The following is a 12,004-nucleotide window of genomic DNA, read 5'->3' as shown; positions in this document are numbered from 1 at the left end:
CACCAGCTTCCTCAGTGTGGAAAGAGCTAAGCCACTACTGTTGACTTCCGCATTTTCTCTGGTTCTACAAAGCTGGTGAAAACCTGGATGTCCATCTAGTAGATTCAATAATTTAAGTCCCAGCCAAGGCTGAGGTTGACGTGTGCACACTGATGCTGGCAAGAGGTCTACTGCATGCCAGCTGGTGAGAGCAGGGAGATGGTGGCCGCACAGTACACCAGGGATCCAGAAACTAACAATCAATGAGAAAGTGAGGACTTTTTGTTTTGTTTCTAAGCTACTTCAACTTTGTAACAATATACCATTATATAAAAACAGAACAAACTACCCACTAGGCATTTTGTACTTTTGGGTTAGCAAGTTGGCTCTGTGGGCCAAGGCACTTGTCACTGAGCCTGAACGCTGACTTTGACCCCTGACTCCCATGATGGAAGGAGAGCACTGAGCCCTGCAAGCTATTTCTACCTCCACATGTGTGACATGGCATATATATATATATATATATATATATATATATATATATATATATACACACACACATGTGCAAGCGAGTGCACACACACACACTAAATACATGTGAAAAAAGTAAATTAACTCAATCATGCTCATTTGTGCTCTAGTTATGTGGGAGAAGGAGCTACAGGGGTAACAAGAAAAAAGAGGCTTAGGACCACCAGCCCCAGTGGTGAATGTGGCCCACAGGGGCCTCCCTCCTGTCCCATGCAGGCTAGGGAGCAAAACCAGACAAAACACAGCCACTGTAGAACCTTTGCCCCCTAAAACAATACAGCTGAGAATTTGAATTGGAGCCCAACTTGTCCACCATATCAAAATACATCTAAGGTCCAGGCAACAGCACAGATAAAACCCCAAAACACAGGACAGCGTCCACTTAGCTATAGTTCATGTGCGTTTCACAATGTTGTTTGAATATAGACACATAGGACAGTGATTCTGCTCGACCAGCATGGTCCCAAAGCTCCAGAGTTGGTGCAAAGAAGAATAAGGGAAGTGACTGATGCTGCGAGGGAGGGGAAGGCAACTCGAGGCAGCTGGTCCGTCCACTCTGAGAACAGTGTGGAGAGACAGCCCATAAGAGCTGGCACCAGGCAATAGCAACATTACCGTTCCCCAGTCTCTCAACTCCTTCCCTACCTTTATGAAAACTGGGAGCTTGGAGCTCTGCGCTGTCTCTTGCTGCTCCGTAATTATCACACCATCTCTCCAAAGTGAGGAGTCAGTTAGGGTTGGGTACACGCTGCAGTGTTAAATGGTCCTTTCACAAAGTTTTATTTATTTGAGGGTTACTCATCCACAAACCACCAAAATGCCTCAGACTTCCCAGCAAATTCGCCTACAAACCAAACCTTAACTATTTCTTACATATTGGTTCTACTTAGTGGTTCAGAATTTTGGGTCAATCAAGCTACTCAAAAACAGTCATGAGAAAAGCCAGCCTAGGGTTATGATAATCCAGCCAAAAACAACCAAAGGCTGTCGTTATTTTTCTCTGTATGTTTATATTGTTTTTTTGATTGCTTGTTTTCCACCTTACAGCTGGTCCAGAGTTAGCTGTTGGGGCAAATGCCCACAGTCCTAGCACTTGCCAGGAAGGGGGGTGGAGAAAGGAGGAGGGACAGAAGAGGAAAGGAGGAAAGGGGAGAGAAACTTAACATAATCTACAGATGAGCCAAGCTGATCTGCAAACGGACAGATACAGAATCGCTATCCTTGCTGGAGGATACAGAAGAGCATGACATCAGAGAACAGAAACAAGCCGGGTGGTGGTGGTGCATGCCTTTAGTCCCAGCACTCGGGAGGCAGAGGCAAGTGGATCTCTGGGAGTTCCAGGACAGCCAGGATTATTACACAGAGAAATTCTGTCTCAAAAAAAAAAAAAAAAAAAACAAAACAAAAGACTAGAAACCTCAAAGTCTGAACATTTTTCTCTATTTATGCTTCAGAGATTTCCATGGGCTTACACTCAAGTCTGGGCTCTGTGACTTCCTAGCGATTACTTCACATCTGTGAGTTCCAGTTTCCTCACAGGTCTAATTTTCCTTCTTTGCAGAGTCGCTGCAAAGATTATTAAGCTGCAGCAACCACCTACAGAAAGAATCTGGTACATTGGCTGGCTCAGAGAAGGCCATCAGTAAGTGAGCTAGAACAATTAGCACTGTTCTTCTGAATGCTAAACCTGGAAGCCAGTGGAGCAGGCTCGGGTCCAAGAGTGGAGAGCGCAAAGTTAGGCTTACATGTGCAAGCCTGACGACCCGAGTTTAATCCCTGGAACCCACCGTGGAAGGAGAGAACTGACTCGTGAAAGCTGTCTTCTGACTTGCACAAGTGCCTGAGTAGGGGTTGGGGAGGGGCACAGAAGTATACACACACACACACACACACACACACACACACACACACACACACACAGATTAAAATAGAGTAAAAATAAACTCTTTTATTCCTCCTCCCTCCTTCAATAAACAGCATTCGGCATTAAAAAAAATAATAAAATTAATTAATTAATTTAAAATGTTAATTAACTAATCTTAATTGTGCTATTATATAACTTAACCTGATTTTTTTTTCCTCTTTGCTTACCAACATGGCTTCCCTTATTGCCAAATAACTAATACAAACACCTATATGCTGTATTCTTCAAGGAGTACATAATGTTCTTCTGTTTGTCTGTGCCACAAGTATTCAAATAATCATTCCTTGGTACTTCTCTCAATGTATTACACTATAAACTACAATAAAATGAGTGTCATTTCAAAAAAAAAAAAAAAACTCTTTGCCATGTTTGCCAGCAAGAATACACTTCAGCTGTGGTGTCTCTTAGAAGTCCCGCACAGTGGTTGAGGAAACAGGCTCTAGAATGCACTTACACATATCTGAGCAAGTTGTTCAGTTCTTAGAGATGCCCTTGCTTGGGCTGAGACAGCAACAACAGTCCTTCAAGGAACCTCGTGGGAATCTCGTGAAGGCTGAGGGAATGGGCGGCAGGAGGAACACCAAACGCTCCCTCGTGGGCTGTTCCTGGCCCCGGCCCCTTTAGCTACTAAAAGATGTCTAAATACAGTTTTCGTGTGTGTGTGTGTGTGTGTGTGTGTGTGTGTGTGTGTGTGTGTGTGTGTATTCCTCAATAGCATGAAGGGCCTAGTGCCATTAATAAACAGTAATTAATAGTCCTACTCGCTGTAGTTTTAAAAACCAAGTTCTGGTGACTGAACACTATTCCAGCAATAGGGACAGACAGAGTGAAAAGTGCACTTACTCATCTCTGACCCCCCAGGGCCCACGTCCGCTTTCCAGGGGAGAAAGCACTGAATTGGGCCTCTGTATATACTGTCCCCCAGACATATATGTATATATGCAGACATACCAGGTGGGTAAGGAGGGCTAGCATTCTGAGGAGATGGGATTGTATCATACACATCATTTGTCCATTCAAAAATCGATCCCAGTCTCTTTCCCTATCAACACGTAGACACGTTATCATTTATTGGTCCACTTTACAGAGGCATTTTGCTTACATTTTGTTTTTTACTATCAAAAAATAATCCTTGTTTCAACAAGGGCATTCACTGTTTCTGTTGGATAGCTTCCAAGAGAGATCTGCTGAGTCAAAAGCGCTACAGAGCTCACCTGTTACTAAGTATGGCCGAATTGTCCTCTAACAAGGACAGGCACTACACTGTCCTTACTTACTGTACACTCTACCAGTGATCATCTCTAAAACAGGAACAAAAGCACACTGTCATGTGGGGGGGGAGTCCCAATTATTTCCATGTTGGAAAGTGGCCACATTTTCGGGTGTGTACATGTGTATATGTGTACATGGGTCTATATGGGCATGTTCCTATGAGTGAGAGTGAACAAGCACATACCACAGCACATGTGTGGAGGTCAGACCCCAGCCTTAACTATTGGTCTTCACCTTCCTTCTTGTTTAAGACCAGGTCTCTTTTTTGCTGTGTGCTGGCTACGCCAGGCTAGCGGCCCCACAGCATTTGGATCTGCTGTCTCTGTCTCCTCTCTTGCCATAGGAGCACTGGGGTTACAAATGTGCGCTACTACGTTCAGCTTTTGCACGGGTTCTGGGGATTCGAACTCAGGTTCTCACAATGGCACAAGCGTTTTATCCACTGAGCAATCTCCTCAGCCCATGGCCCCATTTTCAAAGGAGGGCAAGGCCACAGTTCCAACCCCAACTTTACCCTTCTTGGGACCTGAGGCCCTACACTGCTTCTAAACTAGCGTCAGGACTTCCTCTGTAGTGACCTGGACTGTATCAAAACCAGTTATCTAGTACACCCCAGCCCTGTCCATAAAAGCCAGCTCAATGGAGAGCAGGAGGGTTCAGGACAAAGTGGCCCCTGTCTTCATCTAGCAGGGAGGCCAAACCCCACTGAAACAGAACCATTCCACACACTGCTCGTGAGAGCTTTACTCTGCTACTATGTCCTAAAGCACTAAAGAATTAAAACCTCTTAATCAACAATCAACGGTCTACAGGTAGTTTACACGTTTCATTTTGCCCTGCACTATTATAACAACGAGAAGAGCAGATAAAGGTCATGTTGGTAATTAAAGCTATATTGTAGAGATATGCACACCCAAGATATGATTAAATAAGAAAATATTACTCGGTTCAGTATCATCATTAAACTTGCATTAATTTATAAATATTTAAATGTACCATATGATGATCATAAATAATCTGTTTCTGTCAGTTTTGAAAATAATGCAACCCATAAAGCATGTGAAATATCACTGCAAAAGAAAGGATGAGGAGCGTATACAAGCCAGACTCACATTCAAAGGCTGTCGTTGTTGCTTCAGGCAGAACCTGGCCTATCACATCCTAAACAAAGAAAGAAGAAAGAAGCACAATTAGTCATCTTCTTTATTGCCAACATGTGGCAAGTTCAGGAGAAAACAGGGGACCTGGGAAGGATTTTTGAAATGCTAGCATAAACTATAGAAACATGAGCTTATAATCACACCTACCCAGAAAATTTAAATCTCTATTCTAAGGAGAAAAAGATTAGAAACCCTTCATATTGTATTAAAGACAATCTTTTATTCTCAATTCAACAACGCACAGCTCTACATTATCACACTATCTTACACACACACACACACACACACACACACACACACACACACACACTCACAGAGGCAGGGGGGTGAGGGGGAAGAGGCTTAAGAGTTAGACCACCTTAGGTTTGGGTCCTTACTATTAAATGTACAACCTGGGAAACATTTTTACTTAACCACTCTGAGCCTCATTCTGATTATTTCCAAAATGGATCCAATGACACCAAAAGGGTAATGTGAAAACTAAATACTGTACTAAACATGAGCTTGACACATGGTACCTTGTAGACACTCAATCAATGTGCTTCCTGATCTCTATAGACCACACGGAGCCTTGCTCTCATTGCAAGCAAACAAGTTCTGGGACGCTATGCAGCCAAGTGTAATAAGAATTCTCATCAACCTTTACTCCTAAGCAATGGAAACATACTCAGTGTTTCTGGGATACAAGTTAATTTAGGGGGGAAGGAGCCCTGGAAGGTGTATATAACTGTTATTAATATGTAAATGAGTCTCTAAAGTTGAAAATACTAAAAAAAAAAAATTAGTCTGCAGGGGCAGCTAAATGGAAGAGGCACAGAACACCTAAGTTCTGGGAAGAGAGGCCCTCCATCATGTCCAATCCCACTACAAAAGCCTTGTAGACCTCATTTCTCTCCAGAAGCTCGGCTGTGATGGCCCTCCCATGCCAAGGCTGTGCCAGAACTAGCACCAGGCAGCCAGCTGACAAAGGCAGCGGCTGGCAGTGTTTCTAAGCAGGGAGCCCACGGAGCAGAGTGGAGGCTGCAACTTCCTTCGAAAGGCAATTCTTCAGGAGTGTTTGCTGCAGTGCCAATTTGCATAATCATCTTGGCGCTTCTTTTTCCCCTTCCTTCCTTTTTTCCTTCCTTCCTTTCTTCCTTCCTTCCCTTCTTTCTTTTTTTTCAAAAAATAAATCTGTGCACAGAAAACCTGATCGGGTAGAACAACCCTCCTGGGTAGCCCCCACTCATCAGTCAAAAAGAGGTGATGTTTTCCCTTATGGCAAACGAACCATCAACTCTGTGAGGAAGTAAGGAACCCAATTTTAGGGTTAGGAAACGCTTTCTCCACATTCATAGGTAGCAAGCATCTCTGAACTGGGAGCCAGATATACACTGACCACAGAATTAAGTGCCCAGGCAGTCCAGAGGGAAGGACGGAAGTCTGCACACAGCCAGGGGGACACAGCCAGACCGACTCCCCAGCCCCGCTATTGGCCATTTTTAAGCAGGGCACATTTGATGGCTTTACATTCATTTCCAGTTTACTTTAAGAGCTTATTTTGTACTTGTTTCCAAGAGAATTTCTGCTGTCTCAAAAGACGTTTTCAAAAGAAAATTTAAATTGACACATCTTGACAGTGGTCATTTCTCTTGATTTTCCTTCCTTCAATAGTCAGACAACTATCTAACGGAAGAGAAGACGTCTCTACAGCATGCTAGGAGCTTTGTAGGTAAGCATGGGTTAAAACTCGGCTACTGCCTTCAGCAAGACTATAATTTGTTCTCTGAAGTAAGATGGGCAACAGAAAGCACTTCTCGAAACAAAAAGAGCCAAATGAAAGATGTTAGTAGCAAACAGTGTTTGTTCGCTGTGACCGTTAATATTGCCTGTCAACCAGACAGGACCTGACTCACTTAGGAGACAAACCTCTGTGAGTGAGTTTCCACACTGTGTTAACTGTGGTGGGAAGGCACACCTTAAACATGGATGGCACCACTCCACAGACATGGGCTGAGCAGCACTCCTTGTCCTAGGCCTCATGACTGAGAATGCAATGTGACCAGCTGCCTCCTGTTCCCCCTGCTCGGCCTTCCCTGCCAAACCCTCAGACTGTGAGCCAAAATAAAACCTTTCTTCCCTAAGTGGCTTCTGTTAGGAATCTTGTCACAAGGAAAATACCTGACACTCAAGAGGGAGGAAGAGTCGAAACATCACACATGGGGAACAACCGGAAGTGGGACTTCAAGACAGGATACAAAGAGAAAGCAAAGGCTGACTATCCCCTCCCTCACACTAATCAACCCAGCCCTACACACAATTCCTAGAACTGGAGACTGTCTCCAAGGATGAGGAGAAAGGAGACTGAAGAAGAACAGAGCCCAGTGTCTCTGCCCTTGGTTTTGGCTTCCTTCACACTGCATCTGGCTCCTGGAGATACAGACAACAGGCAAGCCTGGAGGGGACAAGGGGAGTAACCTGCACACCGTCTCCAGCCATTTGGAGAAGCAGCAACTAGAATCTTCCAGCTACTGACTAAGGCCTCAGATACTCAGTCACTCTAGCTTGGTGACTAAAACCTGCTCCGGCTTCTGTGTTTGGTTTTGCCAAAAACTAGCTCTATGGCTCTGTAAGGCCCTTCTCCTTCCTGGGTATAGCTTCCTCATCTGAACACTGGGAAGTAGGAGAAAGGGCTCAGGTTAGACAAAGGGGCCATCCAAGGTTCACACAGCCTTAAAGTTTAAGGTTCCAAGCCAGAGATGTTGCACAAATCCTAATTGGTCTTATAATAAAAGCCAGAGCCAGACATCAGGGTAAAAGCTGAAAGATCAGAGAAGCAAAGGAATAAGACCCAGCCACGTCTCACCCCGCCAACTCCACAAATCCTCTGACTGAATGCCCCTGAATCCTCAGCCGAAAAGAGGACTGAGTTCCTGTCTCCTCCCACCTTATGTTCCTTTCTCTGCCCAGCCATATCACTTCCTGTTTCAACCTTCCTAGTGCTGGGATTAAAGGTGTGTGCCATCACTGCCTGGCTGTGCTTCTCTTTTAGACTGGATTAATCTCCTGTAGTCCAGGGTGGCCTTGAACTCATAGAGATCCAGATGGATCTCTGCTCCCGAGTGCTAGGATTAAAGGTGTGTGCCACCACTGCCTGGCCTCTAGGTTTAATCTAGTGGCTGGCTCTGTCCTCTGATCCTCAGGCAAATTTTATTGGAGTACAACAAAATATCACCACACAGAGATGCTGACTTCTTTGGGGGTTTGTCTTTTCTTGATGGAAGAGATGAGGTGCAGAGGGAGAGCAGACAACAAGGACCTACGGTGGCACCCTGCCAGACTTGCCCTGAGACAGCTCCAGGACACAGCCCAGAACCAGGTCTTTTTTTTTTTTTCCTTTGTTTTTTTGAGACAGGGTTTCTCTTGCAGTTTTTGGTGCCTGTCCTGGATCTCGCTCTGTAGACTAGGCTGGCCTCAAACTCACAGAGATCCACCTGCTTCTGCCTCCCAAGTGCTGGGACTAAAGGCGTGCACCACCGAGAACCAGATCTAGGTTCCTTGTTGGCTCTTACTGACAAAAGTGCTCCAGCTGCTCTTATGAGCAAAACGTCCCAACGCACAGCTCTGAGGCCTAGTGGCAGCACACCAGTGTGATGTCTCCTGTAGGCCATACGCCTGAGCCGGAGATCTCCTGGGGGTACTCAGGCAGCACAGGACCAGGTCCCAGCCCTTACGTCACAGTGTCACCATTTACAGAGCACTGTCTGTCTATGCGCTTCATCTTCACAAGTCTCCATGCAGGTGTCCGCGTTTAGAAATGGGAAACTGAGGCTCAGAGAGTGACTTGCCCAGCTGGTGTCACAAATGGCAGTAAAGTCCAAACTGCCTGACTCAGAACCTACCGTTCACCCAGCCTTCAAGAAGTGGAGGCAGGGGGATGAGGAGTTTGAGGTTATCCTTCATAAACTAGGCAATCTGAGATCAGGCTGAGCAACATGACAGACACCCTGTCTCAAAAAAAGGGGCCAGTGATCTGCACAGTTCATAACTGCACACATCTGGGTTGGTGCTCTATTTTTTTTAAGATATATGTTCTTTTTTAAATTTTTCATTTATTATATAAACGTGTGTGTAAACAGTAAACATGGATGCACACATGCCATGACCACATGTGTGGAAATCAGAAGACCACTTTCAGGAGTTGGCTCTGCCATGGGTTCCATGGACTGAACACAGACTTGTTCAGTATGTACTTTTACCCATGGAGCCGTCTCACTAGCCCCTTCTCCTGTTTTGAGCTTGCTATCAGCAGATTTCCGGGTCCTATGAAGCAACAAAAATAGAGCTCTCTTCTCCTCCAGAAGTTGACTTTCTAGAAGAATGGACAGGCAAGCAATCATGACTGAATGTAGACTTTGCCACAGGAATGGACATAGGAATACCAACGTGGCCTCCTGGCCAACACTAACAGGCGGCAAGTGAGGCCTGGTGTGAAGGACAGGTAAGAGGTGGCCACGTGGAGGCCCAGCCTGGGTACCCGGGAGGACTGACTGTAACTCTGTGGACTTGGGACACAAGATGCTCGTGAGGGTGCGTCAAGAGAGGCCACAGGTGCCAGGCCAATCAAGATGGCGCTGAAGACAGTGATGAGGACTGTGTGGGCTTCTGAGGAAAGGAAATCATCAAAGGGCAGATGTGTGAAGAGCACCAGATGCAGAGAAGGGCTGGCATTTGGTGTCAAAGACTGGAGGCTACCAGCTCACTACAGATGCCACACTCTTGTCCTGGGTACCTGAAAGCCTGCATGGCCTGGGTGGTCACTGGCATCTAGTTTTCAAAATGAAATTATAGATTACATATATATGTATGTGTGTGTGTGTGTAAACATATATATGTATATGCAACCCAGTCAGACTGCACATCTGCCTATTAGAACATTCTTCCTGGTACATGCAATTCTGTCTCTGAATTGCTCTATGCATGAAGTGAATATACTGCACCCTGTTAATATCAAATGACTAGAAAGATGCACATGGGCTGCAGTATGTGGGGAAACTATACTATGCAAAAGTAAGTAAGTTTGGGGGCCAGGGAGATGGCTCAGCGGGCCAAGTGTTTACCATGCAAACATGGGGACCTGAGTCTGATCTCCAGAACTCATGTAAAAAAGCCAGGTGGTGGGGGCTTGAGAGGTGTCCCAAGCATGTGGGATGCATGCTCGTAATCTCAGCACTGGGGATGCTCAAACAGGTGGATCCCTGGGGCTTCTGGCCAGCCATCCCTGTCTCAAAATACAAGGTGGATGGCAACTGAGGAATGATACCTGAGCTTAATCACTGATCTCTACACGCATGCGCGCACACACACACAAACACATAATAAATAAGGAAGCCGGGGTTTGGGCACTTACTCTCAACCTGAGGTGCAAAAATTCCTGGGAAGGTCCTTTTACTCTTTACTCAGTACATATATACATACATATACTCTATATACTATATACTCTATATGGGCTCAAGGGCCCACCTCCATTAACCTTCACAGCTTTGTGTGAAATATATTGCTAGTATCCCAAGGTATGTCCTGCTGATTCTAAGATGCACATTTTCCCTCAACACTCAACATCTCTGAAATCAAGCTGGTTTTTCCCCCCATGGGATGGTGTGCTGCAGTTTTAACAGGCAGCATTTTTTCTTATTGATATTTAAGTTTATAAGTTTATGTCTTTCAATCAACGACATCTAAGGTTTGCTTAAACATTGTAAATTAAGGTTGCCCTGGTTTGCCTTTCCCACCAGGTCACAAGTTCAGGAACTCTGCAGTGGCAAGGCTAGAATGAGGGCAGGGATGCTTCCCAAACACGGGAGGAAGGAAAAAACAAAAACAAGAAATTGGTTTTTTAAACTCAGCTTTGTATATCCCAGTTGCTTGCACTGGTGTAAGTCCCAGTCCAGGCTGTGAGCTTCCTGGGGGCAGGGTTCAATCGGATCCATCTATTTCCCCGGGACCCTGCACATTTACCAGTTTTCAGTGAATGCAATTAATCGACACCGTGGTTGAAACAAGTAAGATGACCCCACCAGGGGCCAGCTCAGGCCACCAGTGGTCAAGATCCAGGTCCCTGAGCCCCAAGCTGGGATTTGGCCGCTAGGATTACCACTCACCAGCACATCCCTGAAGAGTAACTGCGGCCCGGAGTGCACGGTCCAGTCCACCGCGCCACTATTTGGAATCTTGATCCGAATCACCAGCACTTGGTTCTCCATGGCAGGGGAGGCGCCAAGGGCCAGCCACAGCATTACAGGTTAAAGGGTCTCACATCCTGGGCCAAGGGGTACCGACTGGCCCCTGTTTAGGAGGAGCCCCAAGAAGTGACAAGGGGAACGAAGGGACAGAGACAGGTGATTAAAAAAAAAAAAAAAAAACAGGGAGCAGAAAGGTGGAAGAGGTGAAGAGGGGCGATCAGGAGGGAGCTGGCAGGCCGCGAACCAGACCCAGGTCGTGTGGAGTTTGAGTGTCTCTGGGGGAGGATGCACTGGGGAAGGGGTAAGGGCCAAAAGGTATTAGCAGAGAGCGGAAGGTCCTGGAGTTACAAAAGTGGACAAAACAGAACCGACAAGCATTCTGAAGTCCGTGTGAGTAAGAGGAGACAGCAGAGCAACGGCCTGGTTTAGGGGAAGTGCATCAGCCAGTGTCCTGCCTTTCTAGGTGGCTGGGTGGGCAAGGGGAGGGAGTCTGCACGCCGCGCGCTGGGTCGGGGCTGTTACGGAGGAGCACCGGTGCCGCCTGCCCTCCACCAGAGCGGAGAGCCCAGGACCGCGAGGTCAGGGGGCGGGCCCCGGGCCGCAGCCGGAACCGGAGGGTGCGGGGTGTGCGGGTTCGGCCGACGAAGGCCCGCGTCCCGGCGGCGGAGGTGGCGGTGCGAGGAGGAAGGAGGCTGCTAGAACGCTGTTACTCCGGAACCAAAACTCACGGCGCCGGAACCCGGGGAGCCGACGAGTGGGACCCGCCTCCTGGGGCGCCATGTTGGAAGAGGGCAGGTTGGGGCGGAGCAGAGACCGCGTGTTAGGACTAGCTGACTGCCCCATCTCCAGGCAGAGGTGAAGGCATCTAGAAAACCGAGAAAGACACCGATCTATGCCTGGAGACTGCCAGTAAAACA

General features: G+C 46.7%; 1 protein-coding gene across 3 annotated transcripts in view; it reads right to left on the bottom strand.

The window, feature by feature from the left end:
• Window positions 1-11,804, bottom strand: part of Map2k5 (mitogen-activated protein kinase kinase 5) — a 233,270-nt gene extending 221,466 nt beyond the window's left edge. For all 3 annotated transcript variants that reach the window (XM_028867040.2, XM_037207420.1, XM_037207421.1), the window contains exons 1-2: window positions 11,007-11,804; window positions 4,819-4,867 (exon numbers count right to left, since the gene is read on the bottom strand). In XM_028867040.2, coding sequence (XP_028722873.1) covers window positions 4,819-4,867; window positions 11,007-11,141 — 184 coding nt within the window. In that variant the 5' untranslated portion in view covers window positions 11,142-11,804. The remainder of the gene's footprint in view (window positions 1-4,818; window positions 4,868-11,006) is intronic.
• Between the last annotated feature and the right edge of the window lie 200 nt (window positions 11,805-12,004).

Source organism: Peromyscus leucopus, chromosome 7 (assembly GCF_004664715.2).
Source record: "Peromyscus leucopus breed LL Stock chromosome 7, UCI_PerLeu_2.1, whole genome shotgun sequence".
Taxonomy (NCBI): domain Eukaryota; kingdom Metazoa; phylum Chordata; class Mammalia; order Rodentia; family Cricetidae; genus Peromyscus; species Peromyscus leucopus.
The sequence above is the reverse complement of the archived record's forward strand: the minus strand, read 5'-3'. Positions and strand labels throughout refer to the sequence as shown.